General features: G+C 40.7%; 1 protein-coding gene across 3 annotated transcripts in view; it reads left to right on the forward strand.

The window, feature by feature from the left end:
- Positions 1-20,631, forward strand: part of Cycb (Cycle like factor b) — a 96,168-nt gene extending 75,537 nt beyond the window's left edge. For 2 of the 3 annotated variants that reach the window (XM_062673307.1, XM_021347125.3), the window contains 10 exons: positions 664-774; positions 1,748-1,840; positions 1,919-2,255; positions 2,655-2,772; positions 4,399-4,608; positions 4,752-4,974; positions 5,347-5,550; positions 14,318-14,433; positions 15,043-15,197; positions 16,874-20,631. In XM_062673307.1, coding sequence (XP_062529291.1) covers positions 664-774; positions 1,748-1,840; positions 1,919-2,255; positions 2,655-2,772; positions 4,399-4,608; positions 4,752-4,974; positions 5,347-5,550; positions 14,318-14,433; positions 15,043-15,197; positions 16,874-17,185 — 1,879 coding nt within the window. In that variant the 3' untranslated portion in view covers positions 17,186-20,631. 3 annotated transcript variants of the gene reach the window in all.
- The last annotated feature ends 136 nt before the right edge of the window (positions 20,632-20,767 follow it).

Raw genomic sequence — 20,767 nt, forward strand, 5'->3', positions numbered from 1 at the left:
GCTACATTTTAACAAACAAAATGACCGTATTTATGCTCAAAGCTCTAAGGAAGCTTCCCAATTAGTCGACAGAGTGCAACGTGGGTACTATCCGAATTCAGTGATGGTTTGGTGTGGTATTAGCTATGAAGGAGTGACTGAGCCATACTTTTGTGTAAAAGGTATCAAAACATCGGCTCAAGTGTATCAAGATACCATTCTTGAGAAGGTAGTGAAGCCCCTTAACAACACCATGTTCAATAATCAAGAATGGTCTTTCCCCAAGACTCGGCGCCAGGTCATAAAGCTCGGTCTACGCAGTCTTGGTTGGAAACGAACATTTCCGACTTCATCAGAGCTGAAGACTGGCCGTCGTCTAGTCCCTATTTTATATTTATGTATTAAACTAACACAGTGTAAAAGTAATAAATGTTATTTGCAATCGATTTTTTTTTCTTTGTCTCAGTATTTATGGCAAGACTAGGTACATATGTACCTCGGGCATCACGGTTATTATTTTACTCGTATATAAATCCTGGTAGAAAAGAGATCGTGATATCGTCTGCCCTAGTTAGGTATGACTCAGAAGACATGGTACCAAACGCATCACCTTGCTAATGGTTCGGTCGTACATAATGATATTGATTTCATTATTTTTACATCAGTTGCCGTTATATTATGTAGCGTTCCTGAAAACTATGAGATATCGGCGTGCGACTCGCAGCGCCAGTCTCCACACGGACACACGCCGCGGACTCGGACCAACAGTACTCGTAAACGGAAACCATCGTCCTAGTGAGTTTGACTTGCTTTTTGCATTCATTTCATTTTGGAGTAAATTAAACAGTAGTATTATATTTGTCCAGAGCAGCCTTTCCCAAAGTGGGCGATAACGCCCCCTTGTGGGCGATGCAGGCCTAAAAGGGAGCGGTAAGAGACCCAGTAAAAATATGGGAGCGATGTGTAGAGGCTTGGGAGGCAATTCATAAATTTATCTAGGAGGACTCTTAGACACCTACTGAACTTTCGCTGTAGTGGTTTTTAAGTAGGTGACAAAATGGGGGCGCTAAAAATAATTTATTCTCAAAGTGAGGAATAGACAAAATAAGTTTGAGACCACTGGTCTAGAGGTAGTGGAACAAAACTGTGTCCTTCCTTAACTGTTATTATTCAAGCTCTGTTGAAATGTATCTCCGTTATCTCGGGCTAGGTTTCTGGCTATTCAAATATAGAAGAAATTTCAATATTTATTTTAAAAGACCTAAGCGTGACTAACTTTACTAAGCTAACCAAAAACACGTCGCTTTAGTAAGAAGCGCGTTCTGCGCACGCCTTTACCTAGTCTGTATATTGTAGTGCTTTCTATTACCGTACTCGCCTGTACAACAAAATCCCACATCCACAAGATGTTCAGAACCTACATATTATTATATAGGTTTAAGAAAACTATTAAAGAACATCTGTGCAATAAAGCTTACTATAAAGTCAATGATTATCTAGAAGATTGCACAAAGTGGGAATGAGTCGCTCGCTCCGGGCATTTCAATATTGTAGTAATTGTTACGTTATAATACTCATTGTAAAGAATTCATATTTCAAAAAAAAGACATGCCCGCTGAGTTTCTTGCCAATTCTTCTCAGGACGGAGGCTAGTTCTTGTGAATTGGCGGTAGTTCTTTTGACGTTCAACAAGTATGTACTTTCATTTATGTTGAATAAATTTTTTTTGATTTGATTGATACTGTTAATTACCACATTTGTTAAATAGTGGAACTGGAAGCGCTTATGATGACGACGAAGAAGATTCAAGATCCACAACAACTACAACCACGGCGACCACGCGCGGCACTCCCGACAAGAAGTAAGTCTTCGTACGATCCTGAATAGTTACCAAATACATTTGAATTCTTTTATCAATACAATAATATGTATTCTGCAGACAAAATCATAGCGAGATCGAAAAACGGCGACGTGATAAAATGAACACTTTTATATCGGAACTGAGCGCCATGATACCGATGTGCGGAGCCATGGCTCGGAAGCTGGACAAGCTGACAGTCCTCCGCATGGCCGTTCAACACTTGAGGACGGTGCGCGGCGCGCTCTCGGCCTGCCCCTTGACGGCCCGGCCCTGTCCCACTTACCTCACTGAGCGAGAACTAAACGCACTGATACTCCAGGCGGCTCACGACTGCTTTTTGCTCGTCGTGGGATGCGATCGCGGCAGGTTACTTTACGTCTCGGCTTCGGTCAAAAATATACTTCATTACGATCAAGTATGTGCTCAATTATGTCTAACTTTTAACCCTTAATCAGGACTATACAAAAGCGCCGGTGTGTACGTAATATTTGGTTGGTATAAAGAACACTATAAAATATAAGACTGAAGGTATTTATTATACACGACCACCAAAATTCGTAATCATTTCGATTTGGAATGAGAAAGATAATTTATTTCACACGAATTCATTAAGGAAATTAAACGATATTACACAAAAAAGTAGTAATGATAAAGTGACAAACGCTGAACAAAAATTTGATATTTAATGGAAGACAGGCTTAATAAGTTATGAAGTGAATAAAAAGTGGAAAATACTGTTAGCTTGATTAAGGGTTAACTGAATACTACCAACATTTTAATAACTGTAAATGATGCAAATGGGCTTTAATTTTAGTCGGAACTATTAGGCCAGAGCCTGTTCGACATTTTACATCCAAAGGACGTCGCTAAAGTAAAGGAACAACTATCATCGTCAGACCTTAGTCCACGAGAAAGACTCATCGACGCAAAAAGTGAGTACACGTGAGACTTCTGACAGGATCACTAAATATTAACTTCTGAGTGTATTTGAATTAATGCACGCTGTCAAAGACCTTCTTAGGAATTTCAACTAATCCATTAATGAAATATTACCATTTGAAAAACGTCGAATTTTCTGTTGAGTATAATATATCATACATATGGTTATAGCTGTCGAATAAAAGCGACTTGGCAGCACATTTCGTGGCAAAAGGTTACCACCGTCTTCGAACTAACGGCCGTCTGGTGTAGTGGTAAGTGACATGGTCACTACACAAGGGGGTTGCGGGTTCGAATCCCGCCAAGGGTAGATATTTGTATGATGAATATAAATGTCTTTTCCAGGGTTATGGATGTATATTAAAATATATGTGTATGTGTATAATAAAAATCTTATATTTATTTCCGTTATCTGGTACCTGTAACACAAGTTCTTTACGAACTTATCACGGGAAAAGTTAACGGGGCGTTAAAAAAAAAAAAAAATGCCCCAGCCACAGCTGGGTCGCTGCCTTAGTGTAAAATATCTACCTTATCAATTTGGCAATGTCAGTCGTGTACGACTGACATTTTTCAAACTATTGGGTTTCGTTACTCATACCTTAGCCATGTCGGACACCTTGTTATCCAGTTATTTTATTATAAATAGGTACATAAAATATAACCAAAACATTGTAGTTTTCTTTAAGTGTCGGTACGGAGTTTTAAAATAAAATAGTTTATTTGTTAGTCCGGCGTTAGTCCGGCATTATTATGTGAGGAGGGACCATCAAGACATCTAGATAGTAGGAATGAAATTCAAAACGGCGACTAGCGTTGGTATACGAAGTTTGTCCCATACCAAACAGTTCTTCCTAGATATGGTAAGTACGTAGAACAGACAGTGATCCACGTTGATATGAACGGTAGGTCTCTGGGGAGGCTCGAATGGAAGCAGCTGGTATTTATGATAGTCGACCTTGAACTAGAGGTGAGACGGAACTACTTCACGAGTGTGGTTTGCAACTTGTTCGGTTTATGCTCAAATACTTCGAGTTAAGTTGCCTAAGTAGATACTACATAAGGTCATCGGCAATTCGTCCGAATATGTCGGTTACTATTGTTCTTCTGCAAATCTCCTTGCTTCTGATTCGGTCGCGCAGCGAAATCCTAACCTTAATCCTCTCTATTGCTCATTGGTTCACTTTCAGTTTTCTAAAAAAAGCCATTGTAAGCAACTACGACGGAGATTCGAAGATCTATTTCTCTTTTCTGTGATATTAATTAAGTAGGTATTCTAATTTAATGAAAATCAGTTAGAGTAGAGATACGAGGTCGAGGCAACCATGCGCATGTACGATTATTTCATTGAAGAAGTAGATAGATAGGTTTTACACACTTATAATAGCATTTATCACCAAATGAGAGAAACTCTGTAAAAACTTAAATATAGTCATTAATATTCTGAAGAATTATGTTATACATATAAACTAGCTAACAGCAACAAAATAATACCTTTGACTCGATGCTTCCCTTGCATTATTTAATAAAAATCACTTAACTTTTCTATATGAAGTACAATACAATGAATGCTTTACTTTGCTTGTTCGTTTACTCATTGTCTATAAAATTATTTGTAGCGATGTTGCCATTGAAAGCGGACGTAGTAGCCGGCGCGTCCAGGTTCGGTCCGGGGGCACGTCGGTCGTTCTTCTGTCGGATCAAGTGCAAATTAGACACAGAAGAAGTCGAAACTCCCCCGCAGCCAGTCAAGGAGGAGGTGGAGCCAGTGGCCAAGATGCGGAAGAAACACTCTCACGAGAAAAAATACTGCGTCGTGCAATGCACAGGTAAACACTCATTCTCCATTGCTATGCTGATGCGGCTCTGCGCTGCACGCGACCTTTCGCTGAGCGAACATTATTTAAGCGAACTTTATTTTGTTAATAAAGCTATTGACCGCAAAACTAGGCTTAATTAGCCCATTCTTTAGGTTATTTAAAATCGTGGGCGCCAACGAAGATGTGTGACGGTGCCAGTGCGGAAGGGGGAGAGGAGAGTGAAGCGTGCAACATGTCGTGTCTAGTGGCAGTGGGCCGAACCTTGGGTGGTTTAGCTCCCACCACGAACTCTCCGACATCCATGCCTCAAACCAGACACCTGCAATACGTCTCACGACACACTACCGACGGGAAATTCTTGTTTGTTGATCAGCGGTGAGTTTTGTACACTAATTTAAAACAAATAGCGTACATGAATGGGACATTTACAGGAAAATTTAAGTGGTGATAGGCAATGTAATATTATTATGTTTTATCTAATCTTCTGTATAACTAAGTGTAAATTGTTTTTTTTTATTGCTCTTGTAGGCAGACGAGCACACGGCCCACCTGATGGTGAGTGGTTACCGTCGCCCATGGACCTCAGCAATGCCAGGGGCAGAGCCAGGCCGCTGCCTACCTTAAATTGAGTAATAGGCTTAATATTGAGTAATAGTTTGTGTAATTTCTCCAAAAATAGATATAAATTCGACTGTAAATTCTAAAATTAGAGCACGCATTGTCCAAAACGTGTCTCGTACATTCCAGGGTGACTCTCGCGCTAGGATTCTTGCCCCAGGAGTTGCTGGGCACTAGTCTGTACGAGTACGTGCACGGGCCGGAGCTGGGCGCCGTGGCCCGCACGCACAAGGCCGCGCTGCTGCAGCGCGACGCGCTCCACACCCCGCCCTACTGCTTCCGCAGGAAGAACGGCTCGATGGCCAGAATACAAACCCACTTCAAACCGTTCAAGTACGTGTGATACATACATAACCTAGCGAACAGAAGAGAAAAAAACAGTTACCTCAGTACTATTTCCTCCTAGGGCCGCTCGACGATAGACGAAATTCTGCGCGTGCGTGCCCTCTCCGATGAGGCCGTATCCCGGGGCGGGGTGGCGTTATCCTTAGATGTAAGGAACGCCTTCAACACCCTGCCCTGGTCGGTGATCGCGGGGGCGCTGGAGTATCACGGCGTCCCCGCATACCTCCGCCGACAGGGCAGGTCGATCCAGTGCATCGGACACGGTGGGGCGATGTACCGCTTCCCCGCGCTTCGAGCGCGGTGTTCCGCAGGGGTCTGTCCTGGCCCCTGCTGTGGAACATCGGCTACGACTGGGTCCTGCGGGGCGTCGTACGGGGTCCCTTCCCCGGGCTGAGCATAATTTGTTACGCTGACGACACGTTGGTCGTAGCTCCGGGGAGGGACTACCGGGAGTCTGCCCGTCTGGCGTGCGCAGGCGTGGCACACGTCGTCACTAGGATCCGACGGTTGGGGCTCGAGGTGGCGCGCGACAAAACCCAGGCCCTGTTGTTTCACGGGCCGGGACGAGCGCCGCCTCTGGGTGCCCACCTCGTGATCGGAGGCGTCCGCGTCGGGGTTGGGGTAACCGGTCTTCGGTACCTCGGCCTTGAACTGGATGGTCAGTGGAATTTCCGCGCTCACTTTGAGAAGTTGGGCCCTCGACCGATGGCGACGGCCGGCTCTCTGAGCCGGCTTCTTCCAAACATCGGGGGTCCCGATCAAGTGGCGCGCTGCCTCTACATGGGGGTGGTGCGGTCGATGGCACTATACGGTGCTCCCGTATGGTGCCACGCCCTGACCCGCAAGAACGTTGCGGCGCTGCGACGTCCGCAGCGCGCGATCGCGGTCAGGGCGATCCGAGGATACCGCACCGTCTCCTTCGAGGCGGCGTGCTTGCTCGCCGGGGCGCCACCCTGGGACATGGAGGCGGAGGCGCTCGCTGCCGATTACAGGTGGCGTAGCGACCTCCGCTCTCGGGGGGAAGGGCGCCCCGGCGAAGGAGTAGTTCGAGCGCGGAGGCTCCAATCTCGGCGGTCCGTGCTGGAGGCGTGGTCTCGCCGCTTGGCGGATCCATCGGCCGGCCTCCGTACCGTCGAGGCGGTCCACCCGGTTCTCGCGGACTGGGTGGGCCGCGACCGCGGATGCCTCACCTTCCGGCTGACGCAAATGTTGGCCGGCCATGGTTGTTTTGGCCGGTACCTTTTCAAAATAGCCGGAAGGGAACCGACGGCGCAGTGCCACCACTGCGCGGGCCGCGACGAGGATGATACTGCGGAACACACATTGGCGCGTTGCTCTGGATTCGACGAGCAACGCGCCGCCCTCGTCGCGGTCATAGGAGAGGACCTCTCGCTGCCGCGCGTCGTGGCTACGATGCTCGGCAGCGACGCGTCCTGGCAGGCGATGCTCGACTTCTGCGAGTCCACCATCTCGCAGAAGGAGGTAGCGGAGCGAGAGAGGGAGAGCTCTTCCCTTTCCGCACCGATCCGTCGCCGTCGAGCCGGGGGCCGGAGGCGGGAATACGCCCGTACGTCCCGGCCCCTGTAGGTAGCGGCCTCCCCCCGGTGAAGGTCAAGGAGCGACCTGAGGGGGTGAGGCCGCGCGGCGCGCTACCAGCACTCTAGCGCGCTGCCGTGGAGTGAATAGAGCGACCGGTCGACGATGTATCGCGTCCCGATCCGGCAGGCTGGTTCTGGTCCAGCGGGGTATTCCGGGACACCAGCGGCACCGTCTGGGCGGCCCGACGGGCTGCCGTACCGAGACGGCCGACGTTTCAGAGCCTTCGATTCGCCTCGAAGGCTCCGTCGGCTGGGCGTCCTTGGGGTGAGTCGCGCCGTCTGGTTGTAGTGTTGACCGCGGTAGCCCCCCTACCTCATCCGGGTTCTGACCTCGGAGGGGATCGGACGTCGGGTGTAAGAGTGCAGGGGAGTCGTTTAGTGGGTGGGCCCTAAGATCCTTGGGCCCGCGGTCTGCTCACAACACCATGCAGAGCGTTGAGTCTCACATACCCCGCGCGCCCCTTTTGCGCGGGGACCTCGGAGGTTCGGCCCTCTACACGAAAAAAAAAAAAAGTACTATTTGCTCCTCAGTTTATATCTGAAGTGAAACTTCTTTAGAATCGTTGTGATTTCAGACTCGATGAAACGAAAAAATAAGTCCATAGAGACACAAAGACATAAATGTATAGGATTCAGCCGGCGAGAGAATGAGATAGAACACATTAGACGTTTTCAGTGTAGTATTTGCTTAATACAGCGCCATCTGTGAGATTTTTTAATATTAACGTGTGTATGAAACCTCTAGTAGTGAATTTTAATTTAGGATTATACGTGAAGTTAAAATATCAATTCACAGACTTCATACTATAAGTACCTCATACTATAAAAGATGATTTACAATTATTCACTAATGACAAAATTTTACACTTAAATATTTAGGATAATTCTATTTTAATTTTTGAAGGTTTTACTTCTACGACGTGTGAATAGCACACATGTTTTTTTTTTTTTTTGCTGTTGTTAGGACCTCTTCTGAGTCCGCACGGGTAGGTACCACCACCCTGACTATTTCTGCCGTGAAGCAATAATGCGTTTCGGTTTGAAGGGTGAGGCAGCCGTTGTAACTATATTGAAACCTTAGAACTTATATCTCAAGGTGGGTGGCACATTTACGTTGTAGATGTCTATGGGCTCCAGTAACCACTTAACACCAGATGGGCTGTGAGCTCGTCCATCCATCTAAGCAATAAAAAAAAAGTTTTTAACGAAACCACAAAAAAATGAAATACATTAGAGAATCGGAATCTTGAGGTTGAGCTGCGATTATAAAAATTATGGCTTGATTTCGATCATTGGATGAGCACTAGTTAACAGTAAATGCCGTGATGTTTAACAACTGCATTTCGGCTTGCGGCCTGGAAACATTACCCCAATAACATTGGAGACCGGGGCAAGATGAAGTTCGGGGCAGGACGGGAAGTAAGCTTGTATCCATGAATGGTAATCGTGTTTGGACCGATAACAGCGCCATTTGCACGAAATTCAGACTGCGCAAGTGCGTCCGAGCAGAGCGAACGTGTTGGATCTCCTTTTTGCGTTGTATAGGAAAAAAAACTGATTTTGTAAGAGTTTTATCCGGTTTTTGGTTAAGAAACTGATGTGCAGACATGTAAGTACTTGAATTAATATAATGTTTTAATCCTCTGCGTGTTGTAGTACTATAACACTTTAAATTCAGATTAGATTTTTGCGCCGGTAAGATTTAATATTAGAATTGCTTCAACTTATTTGACTACATGTGGGTCGGGACACAATGATCGGGGCATAACGGGATACTATCCCGTTTTGCCCCTTCCTTGTGGTTTAAATAATACCTTCTGTGTACCTACTTACCTATCGATAGTATCGCAACCTGGTTTGCAAGCGTCCATAGGCTACGGTAACCGCTTTCCATCAGACGAACTGTAAGCTTCTTTGCCGACTTAGTGGTATAAAAAAAGTATAAGTACATATTGTTGTAACTTCTACATTAGCAAGATATATCGTTGCTTTTCTCATAAAGTTTTTTTCTCAGATACAATGGTTCGGAACTATAAACGAAAAACAGATCGTGGCAAATGGGACCTTGAAGTTCTGGGTTTTATGGGTTCTTAATAACAAGATGGGGCTTCCTCGAGCCTCTGCTACATACGAGGGCGGCACTGAAAATTTCGGGAATTAACGAAGTGACACAACATTATTATTTAAAAATGTATTTATTGCTTTTCGAAGTATTCTCCGCGAAATTTGACACATTTTTCCATACGATAGAACCAATCATTGAAGCAACCATTCCATTCGGAAGTTGGGGTCTCCAAAATGGCCGTTTTGTAGGCGTCCACAGCTTCTTCAGGTGATGAAAATCTCTGTCCACGCAATTTATTCTTTATTTTAGGGAAAGTATATAAATCATTAGGGCTTAGGTCGGGGCTGTACGGCGGATGGTCTAATAATTATATGTTTTCTTGCTCTAAAAACTCTTTTGTTCTGTGCGCGGTGTGAGAACTCGCATTGTCGTGATGGAGGATGATGCGGCGGTTGCAGTTCTCTTTACGGAGTTCAGAAACGACCTGTGGCAAACAAATGCTAGTATACCATTTTGCATTAACCATTCTTTGTCCCTCAAGAGGAATAGTCGTAACATGGCCGGTTTTGGAGACAAACGTGGCCACCATTTTTTTTGCAACACTCCGTGAACGAACAATTTTTGTTGGCTTTAACTCATTTTCGAACACCCAAACTCGTGACTGGTTTTTTGTTTCGGGTTTGTACGCGTATATCCAGGATTCGTCACCTGATACAATGTTGTATACAGCATTTGAGGATCCTGCGTGAAATCTTTCGAGAGTTTTGACGCACCAAGTAACGCGAGCCATTTTTTGCTCTTCACAGAGCGAATGCGGTATCCATCGAGAAAACAACTTTTTTACACCTAATTGTTCATGCCAGATTATTTGTATTTGACTCATGCCAATGTCTAAAGTTGCCTGAATTTCGCGATATGTCACATGTCGATCTTCCTCAATCAGCTTACGCACAGCATTAACGTTTTCTTGGGTGACTGCAGTTTTTGGACGACCTTGACGGGGATCATCACTGAGCTTGACACGTCCACGTTGAAACTCAACAAACCAGCGATAAATTGTGGTTTTGGATGGGGCTTCATCACCAAATGCAGAAATCATCCGGTCAACACACTGTTTTTGTGTTAAACCACTTCGAAAGTCATAATAAATCATCGCTCTTGAATTTTCTCGAGTCAATTCCATTTTCTCAACGACTAAACAAAGTTTGACAAAACCTCGTAACAAGACCGAGAATCTTTTTTTAAATAAATAAATGGTATTCGATTTTTAAAACCAAGGAGTTTCAATTAAAAAGATTTTAATATGACAGGAACAGTGGAAATATTCCATTCCCGATACTTTTAGTGCATCCTAGTATAATGTTCCGCCGCCGTGTAAGAAAAGCTCGTGATACTGTGGATGACGACACTGATTCCGGTAACAACTTAGTATGGGAAAAAGCATTTGTGACGATTCAAAACTGTTTTTACAGCAAAACAAGAAAATGAGTTGGCGCAATGTGTGAAATCTATGGAAGCACGGTTAACAGGAAAATAATTTCGTGTAATAAGCTTATCAGTTGGCTCAGCGAAATCATATAGATAGCCGACTTAATGAAGAAATTGGCATGGCAGGAGAAGATTGGCCCAGAACCGACATCAGCCGCAAGAGCTATGCATAGCATAGCCATAGAACGTATGTACCATCCATATACAATATACGCTCGGAAGCAGTTGCGAGATGAACTTTTGGACGAACGGAAGCGGATGAAGACTGATGGACAGAAGACTTAAAAGGATAAAAAACGAATACATAAAGTTGGAAATAAGAAGATAAAAAGGACTGAAAACAAGCGTCAAGCTAAAAGACTCGCCAAAGAAATCGAATCGGAATATAGTTCATCTTATGAGGAGGACGGTGACTGGGCCTGCGTCTATTGTGGTTACTTATACTAAGAGTCAACCAAGGGTTGGACTATCTGCAGTATTTGCCATGGTTGGGCACACGATTCCTGTGCCGGAGTAGATGAAGAAGACGACGAGGCACACATTTGTGAACGCTGTCTGCCCGATTAAAATACGTACTCCTTTTGCCCGGACGGATTACTTTTGTTTGTTTCAAGTTTATTTTATACAAAAGTTTAGGTCTTTTATTTATCGATTGAGGTACTACGAAGTCTGCCGGGTCAGCTAGTAACAAAATAAATTTGAATAAAGTAAAAAAAAAATGAAACGAAACAAGAAACATGTTTTCCACGTATTCTTTATACAGAAGTAATTAAAACAATAATGTAGGCTTAATCGCTGGAGTCATGGTCCAGACGGCTGGCCGATCCTTCGGCTGGTCGTAGGACCGTCGAGGCGATTCGCCCGGTTCTTGTGAATTGGGTGAATCGTGACAGAGGACGCCTCACTTTCCGGCTCACGCAGGTGCTCACTGGGCATGGTTGCTTCGGTGAGTTCCTGCACCGGATCGGAGCCGAGCTGACGGCAGAGTGCCACCATTGTGGTTGCGACTTGGACACGGCGGAGCACACGCTCGTCGCCTGCCCCGCATGGGAGGGGTGGCGCCGTGTCCTTGTCGCAAAAATAGGAAACGACTTGTCGTTACCGGGTGTTGTGGCATCAATGCTCGGTGACGACGAGTCGTGGAAGACGATGCTCGACTTCTGCGAGTGCACCATCTCGCAGAAGGAGGCGGCGGGGCGCGTGCGAGACGCGCAGGCCCGCCGCCGTCGAGCGGGGGCCAGGGAGGCGGATCTCGCCCAAGCCCTGCCCTCTAAGTGTTTCGGTTCTCTCTCACATGTCGGCCTGGGGACCGGCGAAGGGGACCTAAGAAGACGACGTGCAAGCTGCTCTGCACGCGTTTTATGCAACAGCGTCCGGGTGATGGAAGGCCGGCTATCCTCAACCCACGCTGGTTCTGACCCAGCGGGGTATTCCGAGGGTAGACCATTCTAACCGGCGCCATCTAGGCGGGCTTCGGATAGCCTGCCGACCGAGAGGACTGGTGGTCGTGTCGCCGAAGACTGCCAGTCCGGCGTCCCGAGGGGGAGGGTGATGGGAGAGATGTGCTCCGCACTAAACGCTTCACTTTCCCCCCTTTGCCTTTTCATGAGTTCTGTCTCATGCGAGGTTTGGATGCTAGTTGTTGAGCGACAGGAGGTTTTAGTCGGTTCAACTCCGACATGCCCCGCCCTCCATCCCCAGCGGAGGAGTTTCTTTTTTACAAATATAATGTAATCTTATATGAATGAATTTCTCTATAATCAGTTTAATTTAGGCTTATTTTATGGATGTGTTCGTTTCCCCCCGAAAACAAATCCTTTTCAACATATACGCTTAAAATATTTACACTTACATATAAAGTTTTTGTCATACTTTTTTGCATTGATTTGCCACCACCACTGAACAATTCTAGAATTTTTATAAGGGTTTTGTTATAAGTAATAAGGGTTAAGGTATTTCTTCTCCTCTTTCTTTCGCGACAATATAGGGTAAAACCTGGATAGATGCCGCAGCGGGATAGATGCCTCATGTTCTAAAAACCTAACTTCCCGCACTCATAACAAAAAAATTATTGAATAAGTAGGAACCACAGTCATCCTATACCTTATGTACCATTTGAGAATCGCGTGGTGACGAAGTGTTTTCCTCGTGCATGTAATATTCTCCGCGCGGAATTTCACGAACACGTCAAAGATTTAAAGGTTAATATTTAGCGAGGTATAACTTTATAATTAGTGTAAAATTCAATTATATTTTTTACTACGTGAATATATTGATTCATTGAGTCTGCATCTAGGTGTAAATAAATGCTATTATGTTTATAATTTATTTACAAAAAAATTGGGTATCTATCCTTATCAAAAAGGATAGTTGCCCTGATTTTTTGGGGTATAGGTGCCTTTAGGGGCATCTATCCCTCTATACTCTGCCATTTCAGAATATAGCTGAAATATGGCACGAAAACATAAAACACAAATAAATGATTTACAGTTCAAGCAGCGAATATGAAGACAATCCACTTAACTATAAGATGAAAGGAAATAAAACAATAGATTTGCCCCTAAAGAAATCTAAGGGATAAACCTAAAACGCATGTAAATATATCTGCATTGAATGTTTTGAAAACTATAAAAATACGAAGTCGCAATCCGACTGGATTCAATGTTTAATGTTTCAGAACTAGCTACATGATGTAGAAGATGTGGAAAATTGAAAGCACTATCCAGTTAAACTTCAATTTGACAAAATAATAAAGATATCTTTATTTTGTTAATTTAATATAAAAAATATGATTTTGCAATGTACAATGTGTGACACTTAATGTGAATATTTTATAAACAATTAAGAATTTATATTTTTGTTGAATAAATATTTGTAAAATTTAATTTAATAAAAAAATAGGATAATGCATGTTGAAACTAAATAAATTGTAGTTTAGCTTACGCTTACTTAACGCTTTAAAAATTTAATTATGATCATTTGCGTGATATGAGAATTATCTTTTAATTATAAACATTGAAAGACTTAAAAAACACAAAATATTTTTTATTATTATAACCCATGTTTCTTGGAGACAATTGCTCTGTTAGGAATAGAACTTCTTAATATTTGGATTGGTTTTTTCGTTTACACGGCATAAAGGGCATCTATCCTGCACTGCAGGCATCTATCCTACTCAGTATTTTCTTGGTGGGGCAACTATCCATACAGGTAGGCATCTATCCTCCAAAAAAAGGTTCTACGAAAAACGATTTTCTGCAAAATCTGTATTTGATAGGTTTAAAAAAATTAATACTAATTAAACATAAAGGATTGAGCTAACTACATTAATAGAAATTATTCGTATAAAATTAATATTTTCAAAATTACATGACTATTTCAAAAAGTGGGGCATCTATCTCGGCTTTACCCTATATACATTGAGCACAACGAAAAGGGGCTACTAGGAAATCTACAAACAAAAATAACATTATACAATAACAAAACTACTCCATACTCGTATCTCTTTGTTATTAAACTATAACCTATATACCACGTCATTAAGAATATTATTTCTTCTGCATTATGTAATTCATTTCTTTTAAAAATGTGTCTTCGTTTTCAGAAATCCGTGGACGAAAGACGTCGAGTGCTTAGTGGCCAACAACACCGTCGTGTCGGAGTCCCAGGTGTCGCTGCAGCAAGACACGACGCAAGCAGCGTTTGATATTTACAAGCAAAGTAATTTCCATTGTTCAATTATTAAAAAAAATATAATTGTTCAATTTCTGAACGTCAAAATGTCAGCGAGCGACGTCCGCCATGACACCAACTCTCTTTCAAATTCAGCCGCCAAAAGAAACGCATCAATTTTATATTTCTCTTATATTAATTCTCAATTTGTCAGATAAGGATAAAATAAATATCTCATAACAATAAACACAGCCCACGTTCATTTACTAACAACTCAACACAATACATTACATTTCTAGGATTTAGGATCGGAAAGAACTCAAGAGCTAGGTCATGATAATTTAACCGGGTGTAGAATAGAAATATATAGCGCATAGAATCCAGCTAAACATGAGATCGAAATATCACTTGGATTGTGATAATGGTTATCCTTCAGAATAGAAAACATGACATTGATTCCTGGTAGAGATTGACAGGTCGGTGATACCTGACAATGTCACCGATTGTTCATCGAAAAAAGGATTATAAATGATTAAGTGTTAATGTTGTAACTATTTCGATGATAAGAAAGTTATTTTATTAGATACAACATTAAAGAAATATCGTCGAGATATGACGTTGCGTCAGTAATGCTGCAGTGGTCTCGTGGGCTTTCAGAATCGGACGTCGAGATGCAGCGCCTCATAGACTCGCAAGTCGAGTCCCATAAGATCGGCAGCGCCATCGCCGAGGAGGCTCTGCGGCGGTCGTCGACTGATTACTCGCCCGACCTGCCGACCGAGTTGCTGCAAGACGCCGTCTTCAATCAGCAGGTTAGTCGCTTAAAGGGTTACAGTGGTTAAAAAATGTGTGCGTGTACTAGTGTACACACGTAAGAAGTGAAACTTGTTTATGGCCTTATTTTTCGAAAAATGATCTACATGCAACTTTCTAGAAATTGGTTAAATAAAGTTAAATTAGATAAAGTTTAAACAAAAGGATTTTATTATCATAGACATGAATACAAATAATACAATTATTTCACTTTACCTTTTTGCTACTAAGATTATTACAGCATTTTAATAATACATCTCTTTGATATCATAATACCCTGGTACTTTTCTTCCTATAAATTAATAATAATAGCACGGTCCACGTGGTGTTAAATGGGGTTCCTGAGGTTCGTGAAGTTTGACCCACCTTGAGACATGAGGTCGATTTCTCAAATCCGAAACCATGCTTCAGAACATACCGCCGTTAATTATTAATAAATCTCTTTGCTATCATAATACCCTGGTACTTTTCTTCCTATTATTTTACGTAATAACAGTAATAAATAGCACGGTCCACGTGATATTATTAAGTGGGCTCCCTGAGATTATTGGAATTACAAAATGATTTCCGTAATCCACCTGGAGACATGAGGTCAATTTCTCAAATCGGAATCCATACTTCAGAACATACAGCCGTTAATTAATAAAGAAGGCTGTACGTCAGAGTAAAGTTATAATAATACATCTCTTTGATATCATAATACCCTGGTACTTTTCTTCCTATTATTTTACGTAATAACAATAATAGCACGGTCCACGTGATATTAAGTGGGTTACCTGGGATTATTGCAATTACAAAATGTATTCCGTGACCCACCTTGAGACATGAGGTCGGTTTCTCAAATGCGCATCCATACTTCAGAACATACAGCCGTTAATTAAAAGATGGCGCGTAACGGAAAAATGTGACGCGTAACCGAAAAATGTGACGGTAAATTTTTTTCCAACGCCGATAAGGAAGTTTCACTTCAAAAAGCGCTTTATCGAGTTTTCTTGTGTCTATTAATTCTTATACGTTGGCAAATAAGCAACTGGTAAAAATTCAACTGTTGCCTACGTTATTATCAATGTTAGTAGATTATTGGGAGGACGTCAACAGTGAATAATATGTTACGTACCAATGATATTTAGATAACTCAAAACATAGTGGATACACGCCGCGATCGAATCTACGAGTTCTAGCATCAGAGACATCTATGATGATGACAACTAGAAGCAACTTTATTTTACAAATCTTTAAAGAATAATTTTTGCAGTTATTGACGTTACAAATACTATTATCGGATGAGTTTTCCTTCACTGTTTTGATTTTTGAGAGTTTGTGATTTTCAATGCACGAGTAGATTTACACGGCCGCGATCTAAGAAGATGAGAACGTGGCGAGAAGGTACCACCACCCTGCCTTTTTCTGCCGTGAAGCAGTAATGCGTTTCGGTCTGAAGGGTAGGGTAGCCGTTGTAACTATACTTACTGACACCTTAGAATTTATGTCTCAAGGTGGGTGGCGCATTTACGTTGTAGATGTCTATGGACTTTAGTAACCACTTAACACCAGGTGGGCTGTGAGCTCGTTCACCCACCAAATCAATAAAAAAATACAATTTTAGATTCTTTCTAAAAGTTTTTGTACGCATAACACATATTAATAATATCTCGTTAATAATATCACTGAACAGTTTTCTCCGCTGCAAGTTGCGCTAGTGGACAACATCCTCGGGACCGACAGTAGCACTTCAAATCAGGTTCGCAACAACGTGCCCCTGAGTTCAGTGAGCTCCATCAGCCCGCCGGCGCCGTCGGTGGAAGAGACGACTCTGTGCGACACCCCCCCGCCGCCTTCCCCCCCGCTGCCTTCCCCCCCGCTGCCGCCCCTGGTCATGGACGGCAATGGTGAAGCAGCAATGGCAGTTATCATGAGTCTTCTAGAAGCGGACGCAGGTCTCGGAGGGCCGATCAATTTTTCAGGTCTTCCTTGGCCTTTGCCCTGAATTGCCAAACTTGCCAATTTAAATAATTGGCGATGGAAAGCTGTTGCGGACGTACTTATGCAGAAAGGACTCCCACAGTCCATGTAGGTACATAGTGTATCGTTTCTATAAACAAACCGATAAATATCATGTAGTCTCAGTTACTTACATCTAATGCCTAATTGTTTTTATTTACTAAAGTTTATATTAAGGATTAATTGTGGGTTTGCATTTTCGCTGTAACTGCGTCCGAGTGGTCTATGATTCAAGATTTCTTTTCAAGTTTTCAGGAGAAGTGTACATGGAATTTTTTTTATTAAAATCCGACGAAAATTTCGAGATAATTTATTTATTATGCGAAGTTATTCAAAGAGACCACTTTAGAATTTTGATTAAAATCGAGCAGAGCGTCGACTTTAAATGTTTTTTTTTTAATAAAACAATCTTAGACCGCTAGCTTCACCGTCGTCAATTATTACTTTATAAAGTAGCTTCAATACGGATGTTAATGTTTTTGTAAAATATCAGTATACTAAGAGAAATGTTTAATAATTAGAAAATTTAGGTGTATCTTACATCTTATAGATATTGATCGTATTGGAAAGTATTGTTTAAACCGATATTCAAAATAATACCAAAGCTTAAAGTATACGTCATGTAAAGCTTCCAGCAATTTCTAAAATTGTTTTTACTAAAACAAATGATAAGATCACTGTCGTTAATGACATTAGTGCAATAACATATTTGAGAGGCCTTTTAATAGTTATTCGTCTACGCCTGATACTATAGCAGTTACAATATGCATACTATAAGTCTTTTACTGTTCATTTAACTTAATTAGTTAGTGGTTGTGGCTGTTTTTCATTTGACAATATCTAAAATAAAGTATGTTTTGTATAGATCAATTATTTTTAAATACGGTGTAAGGGTTCAGTGACCAAAGTCGCAAAGGGAATAATGTACTAACTCATATTAAATAAATAGCAAAAAACCGAGGAAAAGTGACTGCGATCTGGCCACAAATCAGGAGTCCCTGTATGTTCCTATGGGAACTAGAAACTGATAATATACGTGTTTATAGAGTTAAATAAATACCTATACCGAAGTTCGACACCCAGACGAACAGAAAACGATTTTTTCTAACTTTTGCGCCACCGAGTCTGACGGACTGGGGCATTGGGATACAACATTAATTGTTCACAAGTATAGTTGTTAGAATACGATTTTATTAATAATTAATAAAATGTGCCATTGAATTTCATTGAGAGAAATCTCTAGTTTCTTCTTTTTTTCATGTCAATTGGCTCATTTGTTAGATTATAAATGGAGTGGAATGAAATGAACTTCGTTTCTTTGAAATCGTAAACCATTGGGATGAACTCAAACAAATTTAATATAATCTACCAGTAATATTTTAGAAATTTTCTAAGATTTCAGAGGTTTTTTGGAAGAACCTGAGATGCCACGTCCAGCGACCTTAGTTTATTTCCCCACACTTGTACACTTACACAGATACCAAACATTTAAATCACCAATATAACACGTTTAAGCCTGAAGAAACTTTAAATTAACAAAGAAAGTAATTAATGGGTTAAAAGTCCGTGAAAACATATGAGTCACATTAGAATTGAACGAAAATGACAAAAACCAGTGTGTGAAATCTAGAAAGAATTTACTAATGTAATTGTTTAGAATAATCTTTTTTTTAATTGTCTTTGAAGGGACTCAAAATGGTTGAGGTGTCTTTTACTAGTGCAATCTAATTTTTTTTTAAGTGCGAGGTAGATATAATATACTCGTGTTAAGTTTGAAAATGTTATCGTAAACGAGTTAATAGCAACGTAACATTATTAAATATATAAATAATATTAATATACAGTAGTTTATTTTGTTTTAAAAAGTAATATAATAAAAAAGGGCTTTTAAATCCGTAGAATTTAGTATCAAAGCGAGTTGATTTTGTTTTTCTTTATTTTACTAAAATTCATGGACACATGAACTTACCTATTGGCTGACTTCATTTGAAATATATCATAGTGTCAATTATATATTAGTAATATAACTAATATCTAATTCTTAACTTGATAATGATAATTATGTTTTAAGCATTTTTAAATGCTATATTTAAAATTACATTGAATTCAAATCGCTACTTTTTGAGGAGTATTAAGTTTCTACGGATTTATAAATTTACACAATTTTTTAAGCAGATAGTTAAAAAAATGTGTAATAAGTATGTAACTTTTATTAAAATTATTTTATGTGCAATTACTATATGCGTATACTAATAAAATGTAGTTAGGTATTTCATAATCTCTGTGGTTTTTATTATTAGATTTACTGTAGTGTTTTTACCATAGCCTATTGGCGTGTGTAATGCCAGGAGTCTACTTGTTATGAATAGTGGTGAGAACTAAACCATGATTTATTTATGTCCCAATTTAGTTATATCTGAGCGCGTAATAAAAGTGCACTTGATTATAAAGTGCTAGGGCCAAATAAATAAATTGGATACTTTTTTTGAACAGTTTATTAATTAATAATTTCTATTACATATCATTTGTAAAAATATTAAACATCTACTTGTGAATGAAGTTTTACTTCGAATTCGGCTGTCATGTGAAAACCTAGCCTTAGTGTTTTTACATATTCTCATAACATATTAATCCTTTAATCTACAGTCGTTTATTTTATACTGCTTATAAATTCAGTCACGTCAGTTCTATATTCTATGCATCTACCTATTATTGAAAATTACAAAATGTTCATTATTACAAATTTCTAAACATGACATACGTACTCGATCCGCATCTGTTCAGTAGTTTCAATGCCAGTCCGGTTCTGACCTGAAGCGATTTAATGATAAGGTACATGTACATACATATTATTTATCTAAAGTTTAGTTTCAACGGAGAAATTGACTCGACAAAAATTCTTCAACCCTGATCAGTGTTACTACTAAGCTTAATTACTGGTTTTTTTTACTAACTGGTAAAGCATCTGATGATATGTAGCTTTAAAAAATTGATCATATATTGGATATAGAAGACAGCTGCTGCAGTTTTGTACGGGGTGTGATGTTACTAGATTTTTTATTTGTCTATATTTGAATCAATTCGTGATATAAAAAACTGGTTTCATTTTGGAAATCTTTCACATCGAATCTACGATCGATGATCTTTCATAATAATATTTTATTGTTTGTAATATAAAAGATATTGTTTATTTATTTTAATAGTTTAACGAGTTTAATCAGATTTGATAGGTTAGGAAACGGTTTTTTTTTGTTTGGAAACTTTATTTTGCAAAATAAGAATATTTGCACTCAATTTAATTGGATTGCATTTAAGATTGGTATGTTGTATATAAGGTCATTGGATTGACTATTAAAGGTTTACCTATATTAATTATTAAAAAGTTTTCATTGTATGTTAATTAATCTAGCAATAAATAAATTATTATGGCAACATCTTTTATTTTTCTAATCATTTTTGTATATAGGTATTTGCCACTTTTGTGAGCTACGTAACATAATGAAATTTTTTTTTAATAAAATACATTTAGATTTTTAAAGCGCCCTTCACAGTTCGTAGTGTTATGGTA

The sequence above is a fragment of the Bombyx mori genome, chromosome 1 (genome assembly GCF_030269925.1).
Source record: "Bombyx mori chromosome 1, ASM3026992v2".
Lineage (NCBI taxonomy): Eukaryota > Metazoa > Arthropoda > Insecta > Lepidoptera > Bombycidae > Bombyx > Bombyx mori.